This window comes from Pelodiscus sinensis, chromosome 7 (assembly GCF_049634645.1).
Source record: "Pelodiscus sinensis isolate JC-2024 chromosome 7, ASM4963464v1, whole genome shotgun sequence".
NCBI classification, from domain to species: Eukaryota; Metazoa; Chordata; order Testudines; family Trionychidae; genus Pelodiscus; species Pelodiscus sinensis.
In genome coordinates this window covers 45,743,926-45,767,447 of record NC_134717.1, presented here as the reverse complement: position 1 = coordinate 45,767,447, position 23,522 = coordinate 45,743,926, and the positions used below count along the sequence as shown (strand labels likewise).

Genomic DNA, 23,522 nt, shown 5'->3' with positions numbered 1-23,522 from the left:
ACCCTAAAGCATTTTCTCCAGTTTTCAAGTAGATGTTGTGGTTCTTTTCCACACATTACAATATTTCAACATGCTTTTTAAAGTGTGGGCACCAGAACTGGAAGCAGTATTCTAGTGTGTCTCAACAATGCAATAAAAATCATTTCTTTAGTCCCCGATTATACGGGTTGCACCTCCCTGGTCTGGCACTCTTGTGACCTGACTAGTCCTGAACCAAGGGTTTTGCCAGAGAAGGGGAGGTCAATGCCAGCCCCCCTTCTACCACTGGCTGAAGTACTGCTTTAGTGGCAGCAGAGAGGCTGGACTTGATCAAGTGGGGACTAGGGAAGGGGTACTCAGGGGAAGAGGCATGGTAGCTGCAGAGTCCCAAATTTGGGGGCCAGGATTGCAGCCCTGCAAAAGTGCACTGAGTCACATGGCCACTGGGCTGAGCTCCTAGCCCCTAGCTGAGGGATTCTGCAGGCACCTTGACTATTACCCCAAATTCCCTTCCTCTCCTCACCCCCGTACCTGCTCTTCCGCCTCTCTCCCTGAGTTTAAGCACTGCAAATGAGCTACTTGAGTGAATCTCCAGAAGCTTTCAGAGGGCATGGTAGGAGTTGCAGTGCACAGGGCCTGGTTTTCCCCCCCATGAGTGCTCCAGCCTCAGAGCACCCACAGGCTTGCTGAATCTCAGATGTTGCTGGATGACTGAAGTCCAGGCTACAGAGGTCCAACCTAGAAAATGATTTCATTAGCCTTTTTAGCCACAGCATTGCTCTGGGAGCTTTGGCTGAGTTGCTTGTTCACTATGAACCCTAAATTCTTTTCAGGGTTACTGCTATCCAGGATGCATTCCCCAGTTTTGCAAGCAAGGCCTTCCTTCTTTGTTCCTAGATATACAACTTTGAATTTGGTTATTTTAAAATGTATTTTGTTTCAATGGACCAAGTTACACCAACACATTCAGATCATTCTGTTCAGATACATTGTCTTAATTTATAATGCTTGTTTTTTGAATAAGTACACCTTTACCTTACCTTCAATTTAATATAATTGTATTAAGGAATTTATGATTAAACACAACATACGAGCAGTAAACAAAAATGAAAAGATTCTTACTATGAGATATTGATAATTATCTGAAAATACATAATGTAAGCTTTGAAATATAGTAAGACTCCAATAGTCCGGCATCCAGTTGTCCAGCACTCGATAGCCCAGCATCAACTGGAACCCGGAACTGCTCAGGTCAGCTGCTCTCATGGCCGGGCTGCTGTGAGCCACATGGGTGCTCACAGCCTGCACCGTTCCGCTCACAGTCCCCAGCGCACTTCAGGACCCGGACATAAGGCTGGGGAGAGAAGTGGTATTGGGTGACAGCAGGGAGGGAAGGTGTTTGGCCCTGGGGAAAGGAAAGAAGGAAAGGGGGACTCGGTTGCTCATGGTGTCCCGACCAGCTCATTGAAAAGCCGGCCACTCAGCGCACATGCCCCAGTGCCTGGAGAGAGACGCACAGCTGTACCGGCGGCTCCGGGACATGAGCATAAGGTGGAGGGGGATTGGGTTGGGAGTATGCCCCCTTATAGTACCTCCTGATACTCCAACATATCTGATAATCCGGCACCACCTAAGTCCCAAAGGTGCCAGATTATCGGAAGTCTACTGTACTTTGAAATATATGCTCTGCCTGCTTTACTCCAGTCTGGGGCAGCATAAAAGTCTATTTCTCCCTACATGCACAGTTTCCCACTCATTACCCTACACAGACTCTCCAAGATTCCCCTGTTCGGTCCTGTCCTTACTCTTCCTGTGCTCATCAACCAGCCCTGGCTACCTCTCCCACCCTGTCCCCGGGCACGCCAGGCCCAGCTCTCCACCCCACCCTCCGGTGAGGGCCAAGGCCACACAAGCCCAGGCGCTCTCTCCTCCCCACACCTGCCTCGGCAGCTACAGCTCTCTTCCCCAGCCACCAGGCAGTTGGACTGGGCCAGGCCAGGTCCTCTTTGTGGCAGACCTGGCTCTCTCCCTCCAACCACTGGGGGAAGGGGGGGGGAGGGGGGCAGAGGTTAGGCCAGACAGATCAAAGCCTCTCCATGGCAGGTCCAGCTCTCTCCCTCCAGCCACTGGAAGGTTGGGGTGGGTCAAGGTCTCTCCATGGCAGGCCCAGCTAGAGGCCACGGAGCACGGGGGAAGGCCACGTGTTTGAGGGTAGAGGGAGGGGCTGCAGGACGCAGCGATGCATGTCATCACACTGTCCCTCAGGAAAATGGGTTTTTTAATATAATATTAAAAAAAATATATATATATATATGAGAGATTTGTCATTCTTCATGCTAAAAGTTTTTCCTTCAACAAGGGATTAGGAACAATATTCTATAAAGAATTCCAAAAAGAAGCTTTTTTTGCAAATGGCTGATATCCTTTTATCATGAACTTAAAGGGTACTAATTTTCAGAAAGTACTAAGCATCTGTTCTCTGAAAATCTAGCTCCTTCATGGTGTCTCAATGGGAGCCAACAAAAATGGAAGCACCCCATATTATTTGTATTACTACAGTGCCTAGGAGCCCTACTCAAAGACCAGGACCTCACTGCATTAGACTCTGTACACACTGAACAACAAAACCACACTGTCCCTACCCCACTAGTCGTGTAGGCCTAAATTTTCAGAAGTGTAAGACACTCCTGAGAAGTTTATTAAACTCCAACTTCCTTTCTGAACAAGTGCTACAACCACCAATTTTAAGAATTGAATGAGAAAACCTAGAATGAAACAAGTCATAACACTGAGCTGGAGACCAAACAACTTAAATCTTCATAATTTCACTGAACATCTACTTAATTATTCATGGATACAATCCATAGGTGTCAAGAAAACAGACTTAATAGTAGTTCTAAAGTTTAGAGGATTGTCATAGGAAGTAAAAATTTAATGCAATTCAATTTTTCTTAAGAGATTTTGCACAATTCCTAGACCAGTAGTACCCAATCTTTTTATACCCAAGATTACTTTTTAAGTGTCAGGGTAAGCCAAACAATTTTTTTCCAGTAACTACAAAGCACATCTCCATCATATTCATCCAGGAACTCACCCTTGCAATCAACCTCGGTACCAACTCTGTACACACATCTATACAAGCAATATCATCACAGGATCTAAGCACATAAGCCATCACATCCTCATACACATTGAGGAGAGGGATGTTGCATAGGAAGGCAATAGACGTGGAGACAGAGTGCGCCCTGATGGAGCTTAAGTCATTTAACTGCACATCCACCAATATGATCAAGTGCCAGCAATGCCCTTCTGCCATGTATATTGGCCAAACTGGACAGTCTCTATAAGAAAGAATGAATGGACACAAATCAGATAACAAAAAGGGCAACACAGAAACCTGCTGGGGAACATTTTAACTTAGCTGGTCACTCATTAATGGATCTCAAAGTCACCGTGTTGTTTCAGGCCAATTTCACAGGGAAGCGTCATTTACAAGTTTGATTCCTATAACGGAGGTATGAATAAAGACACTGGCTGTATGGCCCACTACCGTATTTTCCGGCGTATAGGGTGACTGGGCGTATAAGACGACCCCCTATCTTTTTAATTAAAAGATAGGGTTTCATCTTATACGCCAGCGCCCCTCCGCCTCCTTTGCTCCCGGTGTCCCTGGTCTGCTGGAGATGGTCTCCAGCAGACCAGAGGCACCGGGAGCAAAGCCGCCAGGAGCGCTTGGGCTCCCCCCCCCCCCTCCGCCGGAGCCCCTCCGCGGCTTTGAAAGCCTCGGGGGAAGCCGGCGGGGGGGCATCCCAGGCGCGCATGGGCTGCCCCCCCGCCGGAGCCCCTCCGCGGCTTTGAAAGCCTCGGGGGAAACCGGCGGGGGGGGGGGCATCCCATGTGCGCCTGGGATGCCCCGCCGCCGGCTTCCCCCGAGGCTTTCAAAGCCGTGGAGGGGCTCCGGCGGGGGGGCAGCCCATGCGCGCCTGGGATGCCCCGCCGCCGGCTTCCCCCGAGGTTTTCAAAGCCGCGGAGGGGCTCCGGCGGGGGGGCAGCCCATGCGCGCCTGGGATGCCCCGCCGCCGGCTTCCCCCGAGGCTTTCAAAGCCGCGGAGGGGCTCCGGAGGGGGGGCAGCCCATGCGCGCCTGGGATGCCCCGCCGCCGGCTTCCCCCGAGGCTTTCAAAGCCGCGGAGGGGCTCCGGCGGCGGGGCATCCGGCGTACAAGACGACCCCGGATTTTTGGGGGATGTTTTTTAACTTCAGAGGTCGTCTTGTACGCCGGAATATACGGTACATTTCACATCCTAATGACATAAAAAACAATGATTACTTAAGAATAATTTGTACCTTCTCTATCAGCTTCATGCAGCATCGACTGTTTCTTTCCCTTTTTTCCTTTGTCCCACCCATCCCCTATTTATTTTGAAACTGGACCTTTAATAACTCCATTTATCTGAAGAAGCGGGTTGTGCCCAGGAAAGCTCATACCACCACCTACAACAGGGGTTCCCAAACTGGGGGGCGTATTCCCCTGGGGGAACATGAAGGAAGTCCAGGGGGGCGCGAGGTAACCTAGCCTGCTCCCCCCATCAAGTTTTGCTGCCCCAGTCAGTTCCTTTTTTTGCTCAACAAGTTTTGCTGCTTTTCTGGGGGATTGGGGTGGGCGTGAGGGTTTTTCAAAAATCAAAAAGGGGGCGTGAGTCTCTAAGGTGTTGCAAGACCTTTGTTAGTCTCTAAGGTGCTGGTTGTTTAAGTTTTTCCAGCAAAATATAATACAGCTGTGTTCAAATATATGAAATTACACCACTGAACAGATAACTTAATAGTGTCTTGACAAATTCATAAGCAATATGGGTTTGGATTTACGTACTCTGGTACTCGCCAGGTGAGTAAAACTGGAAAAGTAGGTTACTCATCTGTGCATTAACTGATGTTCTTAGAGAGGAGTGTCCCTGTGGGTGCTCCACTCAGGTAAAGGTGTGCCCCTACGATCAGAGATTTTGATAGCAGTATGCCCGGACTGCATACACACTCTGCATACCATAGCAACTGTCATTGTATAAATAGCACATACACTGTCTAGGCTTAGTTTCTTCTCTGCAGTGGGAGGGTAAGATCTGAGAGGATGGCAGATAGCGGAGCACTCACAATGGACACCACTCAAAGAACACAACTCCCGTCCACTTTCACCCCTTCTCTGCCTACGGTACATCGATGACATCTTTATGATCTGGACGCATGGCCAAGAAACACTGGAGATATTCCACAGAGATTTCAACAACCTACACCCCACCATCAACCTCAGCCTGGACCATTCTACACGAGAGATCCACTTCCTGGACACCACAGTACAAATCAACAATGGAAAATTAGACACCATTCTACAGAAAACCCACCGACTCATACAGTTACCTACATGCTTCCAGCTCCCATCCAGAACACACCACACGATCCATCGTCTATAGCCAAGCCCTTCGATACAACCGCATCTGCTCTAATCCCACTGACAGAGACCAGAAGCTTCAGAATCTCTACCAAGCATTTATAAACCTCAACTACCCACCCGGAGAAATAAAAAAGCAAATTGAAAGAGCCAGACGAATACCTAGAAACCATCTACTTCAAGACAGACTGAAGAAAACCAACAATAGAACACCACTTGTCATCACCTACAACCCCCGACTTAAACCTGTCCCAACACATTATCAATAAACTACAGCCTATACTCGAACAGGATACAAAACTCCAAAAGGCTCTGGGAGACAGACCCATAGTCTCCTATAGACAACCACCTAACCTCAAGATGATTCTTACCAACAACCACAGGACATACCACACTAATACCAACCCTGGTATCTTCCCTTGCAACAAACCCCGTTGACAGCTTTGTCCACATATTCATTCTGCTGATACCATTATTGGACCTAACCAAGTGAGTTATAAGATCAAGAACACATATTCCTGTGCATCCTGAAATATAATTCATGCTATCATGTGCCGAAAGTGTCCATCTGCTATGTACATTGGACAAACATCTCAGACACTTCGCCAAAGGATTAACGCCCACAAAACAGATATCAGACAAGATCACAAAGAAAAAACAGTTTCTTGCCATTTCAACCAGAAAGGACACTCTCTCAATGACTTAACCACCTGCATTCTGCTACAAAGACCTTTTACATCTGCACTTGAAAGGGAATCCTCTGAACTGTCATTCATGTTAAAATTCGACACTCTCCGAGAAGGAATGAACAAAGACTCTAACTATCTTACCCATTATCAAGATAGCTTCCCCAATTATCACCTCTAATAACATTAGCTCACAAACATCTAACTCTCCCCACCTCTAATATAATTAATTCACAGAAACTTACCTTCCTTCCTCTCCCTCCCTCCCCCCCGCATCCTCCTCCTGTTCTGAAATGTGATTTGTCCTTTTCATATGTGTTCATTTTTTTAAAATTGTATCCTTTGGTATATATGGTTGTGACTATTTTCTTCCACTACTTGATCTGAGGAAGTGGGTCTGGCCCACGAAAGCTCATCATCTAATAAACCGTCTTGTTAGTCCTGTATTTTGCTTCAGTTACTGCACAGCTGAGTAACCACCTCCTCTAAGAGGTACTCCCCCATTTTCCCCCCAGTGCTCCACATACGTGATTGTAAGCAGTCTCTCTTAGGAAGGTAGGAGCTTTGAATCAGGCCAGAAAGTGGTGGACAAAATGACTCTGCCCATTTTGGTGTCAGATTCAGCGCCTTGTAGCAAGGCATAGTGTTGTGTGAAGAGGAGGGTTGATATCCACATGGCAGGCTCATATACATCGAGGAGAGGGATGTTGCATAGGAAGGCAATAGATGTGGGGCTAGCGTGTAGAGTGCGCCCTGATGGGGTCAGAAAGCTGGACTTGTTTAAGCTGGCAGCAAAGATGTATACAGTTAGTTATCTACTCTCTACATGGAGATGGCATTTCCCTGGGATCATGAAGCAGTGGAGGTGAAGAGCTTCAGTGTGTTTCTGAATAGTTTGGTTTTATTTAGATAGAATGACAGTGCTCTATGTATGTATGTCTAGTGTGTGCACAGCAGACTCAAAATCAGTGGCATGGGGTTTGGGAAAGACTATTGGTAAGAGGATGGATTCATTTATTTAGATGGAATGAGGCATGCACTTTGGGTAGAAATTTGGGGTGCATGCGGAACATGACTTTGTCCCAAAAGAGGTAATGTAAGGAGGGTCCACCATAAGAGCTCGGAGGTCTCTCACCCTTCTGGAAGAGGTCATTGCCACAAGGAAGACTTCAATAGAAGTTCTTATTTGAGTAATTTCTGTGACTGTATTTTGCTAATAAATGCTGCATAATTGGCCACTGAGAATTACAAGGTGGAGGAAAAATACACTTCACACCCAAAGGCATCCATCTGTCTGTCAAATGGTGTGGTCTTGAATTGTTGCTGCTTGTTCTTTTGGTTAGCTGTTTCCACTACTAAGGAGTTGAGAGCAGGGTGTGTAAAGAAGAACTCAGCATCCTTGGAGGGAACACAATATTTGCAGTCCATCCTCTTGCTCATGGGTGTTATAGAATCATAGGTTTGGAAGGGGTCACAGTCCAACCCCCTGCCCGAAGTAGGACTAACCCCAACAGAATCACCCCAGCCAGAGCTTTGTCAAGCCAGGACCTAAAAAGCCTCTAGGGATTGAGACTCAACTATCTCCCTAGGTAACCCATTCCAATGCTTCACCACTGTCCTAGTAAAGTAGTTTTTCCTAATATCCAACCTAGACCTCTCCACTGCAACTTGAGACCATTACTCCTCATTCTGCCATTTGTCACTACTAAGAACAGCTTTTCTGTATCCTCTTTGGAACTTCCCTTCAGGTAGTTAAAGGCTGCTATCAAACCATGCCTCACTCTCCTCTTCTGTAGACTAAAGCACCAACCCCTCAACCTCTCCTCTTAAATCATATGCTCCAGCCCCCTTAATCATTTTTGTTGCTCTCCACTGGACTCTTTCCAGTGCACCCAAATTCTTTCTGTAATGGGGGGCCCAGAACTGGAAGCAATACTCCAGATGTGGCTTCACCAGTGCTAAATAAAGAGTAATAATCACTTCTCTAGATCTGCTGGCAATGCTCCTCCTAATGCACCCTAATATGCCCTTAGCCTTCTTGGGTACAAGGGCACACTAATGACTCTCATCCAGCTTCTCATCTACTCTAATTCCAGGCCTTTTTCTGCTGAAGTGCTACTTAGCAGTTGGTCCCCAGCCTGTAACAACAGTGCTTGGGATTCTTGCATCCCAAGTACAGAACTCTGTACTTGTCCTTGTTGAAATGTATCAGATTTCTTTTGGTCCAATCCGCCAATATGGAAGCAGGCATCTGCCATATTTACACAGGCTGCAGGATGGCTGTGTTGGTGGGGAGTACTATTATAGAAGTGGTATTAGCTTGCAATATGTCTGTGAGCTTGTGTTGGTTGTTTGAGACTTCCTTTAAAGTGATATTAAACTCATTCACTACTTTCTTAAAGAGGTCCTGAAAGTAAGTACGTTCATCAGTAGTTGTGGATGTGGTGGGGAATTTGGCTTTCTGGGGCAAGGGAGGTACCCCAGTGGCTGTGGGTGACCGGTCTCTTACAATCTCTGTTTGTATGTCCAGTATAGGTTCAGTGGTGAGGCCCACCTCCACTTGAGCTGTTGGTCGGGGTGGTTTGTAGGTTTGCCTCCAAGGGGCAGGACAGTTAGCATGTCCCGGCCTGTGGTAGTGCCATGTGCCCTAGTACAGCCATTGGCCGAGGAATAGTATGGGTGGTGCCATCTGGGGGTGGGAGAGACGAGGCATACTATGGGTATTGTCTGGCAGATGTGTTTGGCCTGTGTGGGTTCCAGTTCTCTCCTGGGGAACTTTGTGGAGAGAGGGTTTTGTTCTCCAAGTCTTCTTCCTCCCAGCTGGATAGGTATGGGAGGGTTATGGGGGACTAGTAATATTGAGCTTGTGGCTCTGGTGAGATCTCAAATCCAGGAGAGGAGATCCCGGAGAGTAGGAGAGTGATGTCAGCAGGGCTGAGGAACTGCTGCTGAGTCACATTAGACCACACTGACTGTCCCAGTGTGCAGTGAGAATTTGGTGCCGTGTTCAAAAGAGGTGGCACTGGCACTGAGAGCAGAGAAGAGTGTCAGTGCCATGTCACTTCATGCTGTGTGCTGCTGCAGTAAAGAGCAAGGCGGTAGTGTTGGCAGCATCACAGAAAGAACCGGGCGGCAGGATCAAAGGAAAACACCACTTCTGCTGTTTCAATAGGCTACACGTAGCCTGAGGTCAGCACTGGGGTCACTACAGGGACCATCGATACATTCTGAGAGGCAGGCAGCTGGAAGCCCTTTGCCTTGGCACCTTTTGAAGGGGCCCCTGACCCACAGTCTGTGCCAGAAGTGGCTGCAGAGTCAAAAGTGCTCAGCTGCGGGGTGGCTGGCACTGACAAAACTGAAAGGTTTTGTTTCTTATCTCTACCTGTAGCAGAGAAAGCTGGTCTATTCTGTAGAGCTTTTGAATGTCTCTGTTGAGTTTCTGCCCCTAGGGTTGGATCAGGTTAGAACGCCGGTTTGAGGGAGACCTGAAGTAATAAGAGCTTAAGATGGGGCTCCCTGTCCTTGCTCCTTTTAATTTTTTGACAATGGTATTTTGGGGGGACATGGGACTCCCCCAAGCAGCAAACACACAGTGTGGCCACAGGGATGGCCCCTCTGCAAGAACAAAGCCTTTTGAATCTGGGTGAGCCTGGCATATCAAAGCAAATAAGCAGGGGGTGAAGGATCATAGACTCATAGAATAATAGGACTGGAAGGGACCTCAAGAGGTCATCGAGTCCAGCCCCCCGCCCTCAAGGCAGGACCAAGCTCCGTCTACACCATCCCTGACAGATGTTTATCTAACCTGTTCTTAAATATCTCCAGAGAGGGAGATTCCACCACCTCCCTTGGCAATTTATTCCAATATTTGACCACCCTGACAGTTAGGAATTTTTTCCTAATGTCCAATCTAAACCTCCCCTGCTGCACTTTAAGTCCGTTACTCCTTGTCCTGTCCCCAGAAACCAAGAGGAACAAATTTTCTCCTTCCTCCTTGTGACACCCTTTTAGATATTTGAAAGCCGCTATCATGTCCCCCCTTAATCTTCTTTTTTCCAAACTAAACAAGCCCAGTTCATGAAGCCTGGCTTCATAGGTCATGTTCTCTAAACCTTTAATCATTCTTGTCGCTCTTCTCTGTACCCTTTCCAATTTCTCCACATCTTTCTTGAAATGTGGCACCCAGAACTGGACACAGTACTCCAGCTGAGGATGTTGTTCTACAAACTGGAAACAAAAACTATCCAACTGTAACTGAAAACTAAATCAAACTATGTAACAATGCACGCCTCCTCTGGCTGAGGATGATAGAGAAGCAACTGAGGAGCCCAGACTGTGCATACACAATTTATACAGTGACAACTTGAGGCAGGCAGAGCACATGCACAGTCCGAGAGGGGGGCACTGCTGTCAAAGTGTCCGATTAAAGGTGCTGGGATGCACCTTGATTTAAGTGGAGCAGGGACAACTCTCAAAGGAGAATAACTATAATAGTAGACCATTAATCTAATAAGGTACTTGGGTCATGTGTGAGCAGACACATTTGGGCCAGAGAGAAGGCAAGAGATAGGAAAGTTGTATTGCTCAGCAACAACACAAACCCACAAATTTAGGATCGCTGCTGAAAGAGGTCCTATTTTTGTTGGCTTGACTCTTATAGCTGTCACAAAGGACATCATATTAAAGAGCCAGCTGCATGAATCCTCAGGATTTTGGTCTAGAAAAGAAATCCCCAATTAAAGGGATAAAAATAAAAGCAATTTACAAATAAACATGGAGCTAGAAGCTTAAATCAATCAAAATTAAAGGCAAACTTTCATTACGACATCCAGAACTGGTAGCTCTACCTATAGATAAGGTCGCCTAACTTTCCATGTATAAGACATTGTTTTCAGTGCACATTGCAAGGGTCCAGTGGAAAAGTAGTATATCATAATGTAATTAAATTGTTATAATATACACAGAGGGGGATGATTCAGGATTGCATTAGTAGCTTTAATTCTGACATCTGCTAACTTCTGAGTACTTGTCTTTGCAACCTTATGTTCTTAATGGGTATTTTTACATGCAGCAGAAAAAAGTTGATGTTTACTCAACTAAAAAAAATTATCAATTTTATATATTCAAGAGGGACCATAGGATGCCAAATTATTTTAAACATACTTTTCCAAACCACCTAAGGAAAACTTAGTTTACATTGAGTTTGAAAAAGCAATCTAGAAGCACAGAAAAGCTTAATATGAATGTATAAAGCACAGCACTGAAAGCTTAATACAAAAACGTACAAAAGTACAACTGAGAAGTAGAATTAAAATGTTAATAAGCAGAGTAGATAATTAACAGCAAAGAGTTTGTTTTAAAAGGAAATAAAAATGGAGTCCTGACAAATGACATTTTCACCATGGTTTTCATTGACCTGTCTTGTAATCAATCAAAGCAGATGGAAAGAAACCACCCTATCATTACTCAGACTGTTACTGAAGTGAAATGTTTTCTGTCCCTTTGTTACAGCACAACACAATCAGTGACAAGAGGTGAGTTGCTGCTAATTCATCAAGTTTGTTGATTAAACACAATTTCCCCTTAAAAAGAATTTATTTATTTATTTATGCTTTATTCAATATCACCAAATATTAACTGTACCATTTTGTCTCCCTCTGTGCTTTAGAAAGTCCATTAGTCTAGTGTCACAAAACAGCATCCTGCTTCCAGGTCTACAAGTCTGAATAGTATGACTAGCATAAAATAAAGCTTTAACAAAATTTCAGATGCTATATTTCTTCAGATGCCATAGTAAACTGTATATCTAAATTGCATTAAAATAATAATCAGAAATTAAATTGCTATTAACTAAAGTTATATTTATAAAAGGGAACATTTAATTGTAAATATTTTAATTTTAGCTTTACAAAATGGTTTAAGGATATAACATTGAAATTTTTATGCGAGTCGTGTCTTAAAAATGCAGTAACCTAATTTTTACCAGGTAATTTTAAACAGATGCACTCCATAGCAGAAATAAAATTCTTTGAAAGTCATACCCAAATTTGGCAGCGATATCATAAACTTGCTTTTCATGCTGAAGAACCTTCTCTCTGTCACCCTCGAAGAGTAAGGTAGCTACACACAGTTCGTTGGGATCAAATCCTTTAAACTGTGAAAAGAAAATATCTATTAAGTCAAAATTACATGGCAGAATCTAGGGTTAAATCAATGTTTTCTTTGTACCCATCTGTAATTGAAGAAAGAGGAAGTAGAGGTGGGTGACAACCTGGGAAGCAGTGATCATGAGATAATAGATTTCAGGATCCTGACCAAAGAAAGAAAGGAGAGTGGCAAAATACATACCTTGGACTCAGAAGAGCAGACTTTGATTCCCTCAGAGAACTCATGGGCAGGATTCCCTGGGATGCTAACATGAAGGGGAAAGGCATCTAGGAGAGCTGGCAGTATTTTAAAGAAGCCTTAAAGGCATAGGAAGAAACCATCCCGATGTGCAGTAAGAAAAGCAAATATGGAAGGCGACCAGACTGACTTACAGGGGAAATCCTTGGTGAGCTTAAACACAAAAAGGAAGCTTACAAGAAGTGGAAACTTGCAGAGATGACTAAGGAGCAATAAATATATTGCTTGAGAATGTAGGGGAGTTATCAGGAAGGCAAAAGCGCAATTGGAATTGCGGCTAGAAAGGGATGTGAAAGGTAACAACAAAGGTTTCTACAGGCATGTTAGCATTAGAGGGTGATCAGAGAGGGTGTGGGGCCCTTACTGAATGAGGGATGTAACCTAGTGACAAGATGAAGTACTCAATGCTATCTTTGACTCTGCCTTCACAGACAAGGTCAACTCTCAGGGTACGTCTAGACTACATGCCTCTGGCGACAGAGGCATGTAGATTAGGCTACCCGACAGAGTAAAATGAAGCGTCGATTTAAATAATCGCCGCTTCATTTACATTTACATGGCTGCCGCGTTGAGCCGACAAACAGCTGATCAGCTGTTTGTCGGCTCAGCGCGATAGTCTGGACGCTCCCCTGCTGACATCAAAGGGAGTTGTCGACAACCCAGGTATGCCTCATCCCAGGAGGCATACCTGGGTTGTCGACAACTCCCTTTGATGTCGGCAGGGGAGCGTCCAGACTATCGCGCTGAGCCGACAAACAGCTGATCAGCTGTTTGTCGGCTCAACGCGGCAGCCATGTAAATGTAAATGAAGCGGCGATTATTTAAATCGACGCTTCATTTTACTCTGTCGGGTAGCCTAATCTACATGCCTCTGTCGCCAGAGGCATGTAGTCTAGACGTACCATCAGACTACTGCACTAGGCAACGCAGTACAGGAAGGAGGTGGGCAGCCCTCGGTGGGGAAAAGACAGGTTAGGAATAATTTAGGAAAGCTAAACATACACAAATCCATGGGTCCAGATTTAATGCATCCGAGAGTTCAGAGGGAGTTGGCAAATGTCATTGCAGAGCTCTGGGTCATTATCTTTGAAAAACTGTGGAGATCGGGCGAGATCCCGGATGACTGGAAAGGCAAATGTAGTGCCCATCTTTAGAAAATAGGAGGACAATCCAGAGAACTATAGACCAGTCAGCCTAACCTCAGTCCCTGGAAAAATCATGGAGGGGATCCATTTTGAAGCACTTGGAAGAGAGGAAAGTGATCAGGAATAGTCAATATGGATTCATGAAGGGCAAGTTGTGCCTGACCAATCTGATTAGCTTCTATGATGAAGTAACTGGCTATGTGGATATGGGAAAGTCAGTGGATGTGATATATCTTGACTAACAAAACTCTGGCTACAGTCTCCCATAATATTCTTGCCAGCAAGTTATGAGAATATGGATTGGATAAATGGACTGTAAAATGGATAGAAAGCTGGCTAGATTATTGTGCCCAACAGGTCCATGGCTCGATGTCAGGTTTGTGGTTGGTTTCAAGCAGAGTGCCCCAAAAATCAGTTCTAGGGCTGGTTTTGTTCTAGGGCTGGTTTTGTTCAACATCTTTATTAATGACCTGGATGAGGGGATGGATTGCACCCTCAACAAATTTGCAGATGACACTAAGCTGGGGGAGAGATAGATACGCTGGAGAGCAGGGATGGATCCAGAGTGACCTAGACAGATTAGAGGATTGGGCCACAAGAAATCTGAGGAGGTTCAACAAGGACAAGTGTAGAGTCCAAGTGAAGAATCCCAAGCACTGTTACAGGCTGGGGACTGACAGGCTAAGTAGCAGTTCTGCAGAAAAGGACCTCGGGATTACAGTGGATGAGAAGCTGGAGATGAGTCAACAGTGTGCCCTTGTAGCCAAAAAGGCTAATGGCATATTAAGTTGCATTAAGAGGAGCATTGCTAGCAGATCTAGAGAAGTAATCATTACCCTTTATTTGGCTCTGGTGAGGCCACACCTGGAGTGTTGTGTCCAGTTCTGGGTCCCCCACTATAGAAAGGATGTGGATGCATTGGAGGGGGTCCAGTGGAGGGCAACCAAAATGATTAGGGGGCTGTAGCGCATGACCTACGAGGAGAGACTGAGGGATTTGGGTTTGTTTAGTCTGCAGAAGAGAAGGGGGGGGAGGGGGATTTGATAGCAGCCTTCAACTTCCTAAAAGGAGGTTCCAAAGAGGATGGAGAAAGGCTGTTCACAGTAGTGACAGATGGCAGAACAAGAAGCAATGGTCTCAAGTTACAGTGGGGGAGGTCTAGGTTGGATATTAAGAAAAACTATTTAACCAAGAGGGTACTGAAGTACTAGAATGGGTTACCTAGGGAGGTGATGGAATCTCCATCCCTAGAGGTTTTTAAGTCTTGGCTTGACAAAGCTTTGGCTGGGTTGATGACCTCCTGAGGTCTCTTCCAGCTCTATGATTCTAAGAAAAATGTACCCAAAGTCACTTTTTTTAGCAAGTATTTGTGGGATATAAACAGGATAGTGATTAAAGAAAACAAATTACATGGAATATTTCAGATAATTTCTACTCTATTTTCAACCATTCTTGACACAGATAGAAATTTTTGTGCACTATACTGAACAACTTTGAAGAATTTGATATGTGACCCGACAAATTACTAAATGGAAGTATTCCTGTGCTGCATAAAACAAGGGGAATTCTTAGACGCTCTTCCGCTTAAGAATTATGCCTGTAATATGTTACTGCTTTCATCACCACTGGGAGGTGGCAGTGATGTGATCCAAACAGTTTCATTCTACTGGACTTGCTGAGAGAAAGCTTCTGTCCTGCTAAAGACACTTTGAATAAACAGGCAGAGAGGAGCCCATCAATTTGTAGTCTCAATTCTCCAGGCAGTAAGAAGGGAATGTGTGCGCCCTTTTGTTCCCAGAAAGTATTACTCTACAAAAATGCTAAGCAAAAAGAACCAGAAGTGAGAGTCACTATGCTGGTCAAACATTGTTGCCAGAAGACCATCATTTGCACAATCCTGGACCATGGAGGGCACCAGAAGGGAAAAAAGGAAAATAAGGAAGAAGAATGAAAAAAGGTGGGAGAAGTATGCCACAGGCGCAAAAGTGGAAAAAGAAACTTTGAGTGGTTTGCTATATCTCAGTTTGGAAGTACATCTGGTTTCTTGTTCCAAGAACAGGAGTTTGGAGCTTTAGTGGGCACAGGGATGATAATAATAATAATAATAATAGTAACAGCTGAACACATCACAAGAAAGGGACAATCTTGCGTACTGCTCTTTAATGATAATTGAAAAACTATTAAATTGGCTCCAGTTGTTTCTTGTGGATGGTGTAACAAACTTGTATATAGGAAAAGATCCATTTGGATATTGTCTGGAAAGAGACAGGTTAAGGAGACTTTGCACGTTCTCCAAGACTTCATTCTGTAGAGGCAAAAGGCGAGCACTTATCTGACATCTAGGGCGTGTAGCGCTCCTTGAGTCAGCTTGGTACGTGGTTTAGGACAAAATGCAGGTAAGAGTATGGGTTCATTGATAAGGAAACGTGATGGAACTTTCGGGAGGAATTTGGGGTGAGATTGGAAGATTACTCTGTCTTTAGTGAACATGGTGTAGGGCCAATCAGACATCAGTGCCGCCATCTTGCCCACCTTCCTACTGGAGATGATGGTTACAAAGAAGGCCACATTCATGGAAAGACATAGCCACAAGCATGTAGCTAATGATTTGAAAGGTGGTTTGGTTAGGCTCTTAAGAACAGGATTTAGATCCCATATCAGTGTAGGTGGTCAAAGTATTCTGAAGACTTGTAAGGAAATGCTTAGTGATGGGATGTGCAAGAATAGGAGGTGCTATTAGGGGGTTTGTGGAAGGCGGCAATCGAAGCTGCATGGACTTTTATTGTGTTAAAGGAGAGTCCTGCTTCCTGCAATTCTAAGAGTCTAGTATGATTGGTAGGGAAGTGGTATCAGGTGGGATGTGATGATTATCATTTGCCCTTGACTTAAGGTGCGCTACACTCCCTAGATGTTCATTTGTAGATGTTCATCTTTCTGGTGGATACTCTCCTACCATTAATTAGGATTTGCTTCACCCTGTCAGAACAGGTAACTTCATCATTATGGAGCCAGCCAGGAACCATGTGTTGAGGTGGAGTTTCCCTGGCCTGGGATGAAGTATCTTGCTGTGGTGTTGAGACAGTAGATCACAATGAGGAAGGAATACATGGGGACTGGAAATAGTCAGCCTCTGCAAGTAAGGGAACCAGATCTGCCTGGACTATGATGGTATGATTAGAATTACCAATGCTCAATCTTGTCTGATTTTCGTGATCATTTGATGGATCAGAGGTAACGGTGGGAATGCTTATAGGAGGGGGGCATTCACTTTAGAAGGAAAGCATCCTCTAGAGAACCTCGGCTTAGAGCTACTCTGGAGCAGAATAAGTGGCATTTGCATTTGGTCTTGGTTGCAAACACGTTTCTTGGGCTGACTCCACTTAAGAGAAGCATCTCTGCGGACTTGAGTGTCCGGCTCCCACCACACTCATGCTGGTCTTAAAAAAAAGGGGGGGGGGGGAAGAGGGGAGGAGACCACACACAAGAAAACTAAAAAAAGCCCCATGGCTGAGATTGTCTGTGACGACATTGAGCATCCCAGGAAAGCAAGCAGCAGTAGGATTTGTGTGATCCATGATGCACCAACTTCATAGTTTCAAGGCCTCTGCACAGAGGAAGGCAGATCAGGCTTCGCCCTACCAGTTGATGTACTATATACATGCCATATTGTCTGACAGGATTTTCATCAGCCTATGAGCAATAAATGGTAGAAAGTGGCAGCATGTATATCACACCACGTGAGCTCAAGAAGGTTGATGTGAAGTGTTTGCTCGTGGTGAGACTGTTTCAGCTCAAAGATGATCCCCCACATCACGAGAGAAGTATCTGTTGTAATGATAACTGTAGGAGAGCAGGCTGCTGAAAGGGGATCCGTGCAACATGTTCTGCGTCTGTGTCCACCAATGCAATGATGTTAGAATGTGATGTGTTACAGTGACAGTCTGGTGTAAGGAGTCCCTGGAGGGAGTATAAACCATGGTGCCAGCCATGCCTGTAAGCATCTCACGTAATCTGGCTAGTCTCACCACATGTGTGGTGGCTGCCAATTCTGAGGCATACATACACTGTTGTGACCGGCTTTATGCATGCTGCAGACACGAGAGCTGTGAGAGCATCAATCTATGTTTGGGTAACGTTGCTGAAGCCATTGTTTAATCTAGATAAGCCCCTATGAACTCAAGAGTTACATGGGTTGACACATGGATTTCTGATAATTAATATGGAATACAAGGTTGAGAAGGATCAAAATGGTTTTGCCAAACCATGTCCTGGGTCTCTTGGAATGATGTACCTTTTTATAAGGCAGTCATCTATGTAAGGGAATACTATTACTCCCAAGTGACGAAGATGTGCAGTTACCACAGCTAGAGTCCTTGAAAAACTCTTAGTGCTGTCGAGAGGCCAAATGGGAGAACTTGATATTGGTAATATTTCATGTCCACTAGAAAGTGTAAAAAGTGTCTGTTCTGGAAGGATCGTTATGTGGAAACAAGCATCCTGGAGGTTGAAGGCCGAGAGCTAATCCCCGTGATGTAAGGCAGGTCTGACTTGCTAATGTTACCATCTTGAACTTCTTGTACGTTATGTATTCGTTGAGTTTTCTGAGGTCTAAAAATGGCCTCCATCTGGCTGTTTTCTGTGTGCAGAAATACTTGGCATAAAAACCTCTTCCCTCGAAGGTTGGCAGAACTAGTTCTATTGCTCCTATTTGCAGGATGTGTTGTACCTTCTTGCTGGAGGAGAACCTTATGAGAGAGGTCCCTGAAGAGCAGTGGGGAGGAAGGTTGGGTGTGGGGAACACAAGTAAAGGGGCTAGAGTAGCCAACTTTGATGATCTAAGACCCAACATTCTGATGTTATTTCTATCCATTTCTGTTGGAAGGAACATAACTGATAGGTGAATTGGAGGTTGGATGATAATGTCATAGTAACCATGGGAATTTCTCTCAGGTTGTCTACAACCCTTTCAAATTTGTTGCTTGGAGGTGGAAGGTTGGCTAGTCAAAGACTGTTGAGGTTTTTGCCTCTGTCTAAAGTCATACTTTGTCAGGTATCTGTATGGTTCTCTGGGTCATCAGTAATTATATCTCTGCCTCTTGTTGGGCGGTGTGTACATCCCAAGGGTTCTCTTGGTTGTCCGAGAATCCTTCATGGAAGGCAAGACCTCATCTATCTTCCATGCCAACAAGTTGGTTCTGTCGAAGGGAAGGTCCTAGACTTTGTTGCAGCTCTCTCATGATTCCTGACACTTTGAGCCACGATGCTCTACACAACATGATGGCTGTTGCCGTAGTATGGGATGCAGTGTTAGCTACGTCCGTTGCTGATTGCAGGGAGGTACAGGCAATCATGTGGCTCTCTTGGATAAAGCTATGCAGATGTAGTTGTTTCTGGTCCGGTAGAAACTGCGAGAGCTCTTGGAGCTTTGAATAGTTGGTGTAGTCGTAATCAGTGAGCATTGCTGAGTAATTTACTATTCTCAGTTGTATGGTCACTGACAAATAGACTTTTCTGCCCAGGATATCTAATCATTTACGATCCTTTTCCTGGGGAGTGGACCGGAGTTTAGGATGTTTTGCCTTGTGCTGGACTAAGTCCACGACCAGGAAATTAGGTGGGGGACGGAAGAATAAAAAAATCCATTCCCTTGGCTGGGACGAAGTATTTCCTGTCAGCCCTCTTACTAGTAGGCATGAAAGATGCAGGCATCTGCTAGATGGTATCAGTAATATCCATGATGGACTCATCCATGGGGAAGGCCATCCTAGAAGAGGTAGCAGGTTGGAGTCTGTGCTGCTTTTCATGGACCTCTTGAAGATCCAGTTCGTGCAGGCTTTTAACAGAGTCCGAGCAAGAATTTTTTGCTGGCATTTTTGGGATTTATTTTTTATTTTGTTATAGATGTTACAGTGACAACAGTTCAAACAAGAAATTAAAAGAACTGTTGATGTTAAAAACAAAGAGATTATCTTGACAAACAAGAGAAATGGTCTGAAATAAATAGAATGAAATTCAATATGGACAGAATGTGAAGAAAATGGGAAATGACTGCCAAGGAAGAAATAGTACAGAAAAGGATGGGAGGCATTATAGTAGATCGCAAACTAAATAGGAGTCAGCAATCTAATACTATTGCAAATAAAGCAAACATTCTGAGATGTATTAGCAGGAGTATTGTGAGCAAGACATGAGAAACTTTACTCCAGCTGTGGCCTTAACTGGTGCCGAGTATTGTGTCAAGTGCTGGATATCACACTTTGAGAATGATGTGAACAAACTGGAGAAAGTCCAGAAGAAAGCAACAAAATATTAAAGGTTTAGAAAACACAACTGAAGAGGAAAGATTGAAAAAATTAGGCTGCTTATTCCAGAAAACAGAAGATTAGAGGAGGGGGACATGATCACAGACTTCAAGTTCTTGAAAGGTTGTTAGAACAATTTATGATCCTGTTTATCCTAAATTACTCAGAACTGGGCAAGTAGTAAAGTGTATAAATTGCAGCAAGGGAGATTTAGTTTAGATATTGGAAAAACCTCTTAAATCTCAGAGTAATTAAGCCCTGGAACAAATTGCCTAGGAGGCTGTAGAATCTCTATCACTGGAAGTTTTTAAGAGCAAGTTAGACAAATACCTGTCCCATGTTTAGTTATGCAGATAATTAAATTACATGACCTATTGAGGTTCCTTCTAGTCCTACAATTCCATGATTCTATAATTAACCACTGTGACAACTTATAAAAGGGTCAGAGGATTCCCCATCATTGAACATTTTTAAAGTCAATTCTGGATGTTCTTCTAAAACAAAGTAGGTCAATGTAGATTATCACAATTGTCCCTTCTGGCCTTGGAATCTATGAAATTATTTAAGTAGTAAAAGACAATAGTTGTTTCACATGGGAGCTATGAGGATTAGTTAATGTTTGTACAAAGCTAACAGGTGAAGTAGTGCAAGTATTTAGTTTTGATACTTTAAAATGAATGATACTGAACAGAAAAAGGTCATTTAATCTAACTTGCTTCAGTCTAGCATTCAGACTGGGAATCTTGATAGCAAAATATGCTCTGCACAGAATTTCCTTGAGATTCTTGGATGAACCATTAGTGAAATTTCTGCACTGTTATTCTTGTTACATTTCAAGAGAACCTCCATTCAGGAGACAACGTCCCAGAAAGTTTCTGAATCCTAAATAGCATTAAAATAAAAATATCAAATACCTTTGTGATATAGAACTTTTTCAGCCCATCCAAAAATGATGTGAAAATTGAAGCAACCTGTGGTTTAAGAGCATGTCCTTTGGGGAGAGAGGGAGGGAAAGGAAGAAAGTAAGTTACAAGGCAATAATTCAGCAACATTTTCAGAAATCTTATTTCATCATGTAATGAAGAATGCTCTGATAAAGGATTTGTAGGTAAAGCTCTCAGAAAAAAGGACTTGGAATATTTTATTTTTTGGAACAAAATGAAGAAAACTCCTTAGTGTTAGTGTAATGTTTTTCATTGTTATTCAAAAGAAATATTTGGAGAATATCATATTAAAATGTATGTCTTATTTCAGATATGTAATTCTGCTTAGCTTTTGTTCAGGTCACTACAAGTATATGGCTCATAGAAAGTTTAAACCACATTCTTTCAATAGAATAAATAAAACCAGGATAAATTTCTGAATTATGCCAAGCTATTGAAACCAGTATCTGAAAATGAGATGTAGAGGAGAATTTTCCCCCTTTTTGGGGATACCACTTGTGCAGATTTCTCTAAATAAGTAAACTAGTAGTTGCTTCCTTAATCACACGCAGAATTAAAATGACTAGAACACATAAATGGCATCTTGGAGTCTGTTAAATTATCATCTATGCCTCAGGACTGGGTTGAATTGAGATGAAAACCTATTATGATTTTTTCCATTGTTTTCAGTTAATAGCAATGTCTAAACTTCCAAAACTGTTTCATTTTAATAGCCTTACATCTGGTTTACATGCTGTGAGCCCAATTCAGAAAAAAGTTATGCACTGTTCACATGTTATTTCCAAGTACTTCCTTCTCAAATACTTAAAAGTATTTTCTCCTCAATAAAGTATGAACTTCAGTAATTCATCAGCCTCCTTTCCTTTTCACTCAAAAAAAAGCAACTCTTTTGCGTACTATGAAAATAAGAACAAGTTCCAAGAAGTACACCTTTATACATACTTAATGAATGTCAAATGTGCATGAAAAATTTACACAACGGCTGCTCATTTCAGGCAATAGAGAATAATTTACTCAACTACAACCTTTAAAAGAAACTGGAAGATATTTTGCCTGCTTAAGAAATAAGTTCAAGGTTTATGTTTTTCCAGCAGCCATTAACTGTCTCACAAACACCTAACAGTGGACAGCATGGACAGCTGTTTAAAGTACTTGTGAAGTTAATTAGAATAAGTGAAATAACCCTAACCTCAGGTCTAAGCCTTTAAGTGGAAGACCAGTTTTCAAATAGTTTAAACTATGTTAGTAAACTATTTTAAAAATTTTGAAGTTGCATTTGTGGTTTGCTCTAGGTATATGTTCAGTATAATAGAATACTGCATATTTCAAAGATCCAACTCCTTATCAACTATGCACTTCCTCCCCTCATTTATGCTACTGCAACAAGTTATTGCTCATCCCCCACTTGATTTACCCTTCAAAACACTCTTCTTCAAAAATCTGGAGGGGCAGACAGACCCTGAAGTACCACACACCCTGAATTCATTGGCTCAAAGGGTAAGTGCTGCCATCTGCAGCCTCCTATTTAAACCATGAGTCCGATAGACTGAAGCCTTTTAAAGGCAACTGTCATGCTATCACTTCAGGGAGAAATCTCAGGTAGTCAGCATCTAAAATCCTAAGTCTCCATAGTTCAATCCCATTGCAGTGATTCACATTCATAAATAGTACAATTGTGATGTGCTTCCTGCAAGAGACCCCAACAAGCAAGGGAAGTGGTTTATTCTGTAACCATTTAATTTTCTATATTGTTTTCAGGTATAGCTTCATTCAGAATACACTACAGAAATTCCATTTTGAAAAGGTAAAAAACATGGGTTAGCTACAAAAAAAGGCCAGTAACTGAAGACTATACAACACTCAAATTACAATGCATTCACTCATTTTCAGTTCCTCAACACTCAGTCCACACTTTATACCACAAGGAATGCACATGCTCTTACTTTAATTGGAAATAGCTATCTGAAATAGATTTACAGACTAGGGATGTAAGTAAGTGACTAGTTGACTATCCAATAAGCAAAAGCGTACTGGATAGTCAACTAGTCTTATCAGAAGCAGCAAGGGCGAGGAAGCAGGAGCCGGTGCTAAGGGAGCCAGATTAAAAGCTGGTTCCCCCCAGCACCGTCTGTGCAGCAGGTCCAGGGGAGGCAGGAGAATAGAGAAGACTGGGCACAAGCCAAGAATCAGTTGATTCCCAGCTCACACCCAGTCCCAGGTGCTGCACCTCTGCTTTTTAAATGTACTAAGAGATGCTGGCTTTTAATACATTTAAAAAAATCAGAATTAAAGGGGGGGGGGGCAGAGGGAGAACCTGGCGCAAGCCAGGAAAGCTGATTCCTGGCTCACGCTAGGTCCCACCCCCACTGCACTTCAGCCTTTTAAATGTATTGAGAGCCTGTCAGCTCTTAATACAGTTAAAGGCTGGTGCGCAACAGGGTTAGCTCCCGGAGCCAATGCAGCTCCCCTTGCTTATGGAAAAGTCTGTCGATTAGTTAAACTAAATTTAAATCCCTATTACATACGAATGCCCACAGATTTATATATGATTAAAACTGACTAGTTATATGCACATGAATGTACACTGAATTACAACTAAATTCCTTAGCACTTAATTTA

At 43.6% G+C, this 23,522-nt stretch overlaps 1 protein-coding gene across 3 annotated transcripts in view; it reads right to left on the bottom strand.

Annotated features, from left to right (window-relative positions):
- The window catches only part of AGPS (alkylglycerone phosphate synthase), a 150,895-nt gene that overhangs the window by 53,231 nt on the left and 74,142 nt on the right, over positions 1–23,522 (bottom strand). For all 3 annotated transcript variants that reach the window (XM_075933712.1, XM_006119452.4, XM_006119454.4), the window contains exons 13-14: positions 20,874–20,950; positions 12,149–12,261 (exon numbers count right to left, since the gene is read on the bottom strand). In XM_075933712.1, coding sequence (XP_075789827.1) covers positions 12,149–12,261; positions 20,874–20,950 — 190 coding nt within the window. The remainder of the gene's footprint in view (positions 1–12,148; positions 12,262–20,873; positions 20,951–23,522) is intronic.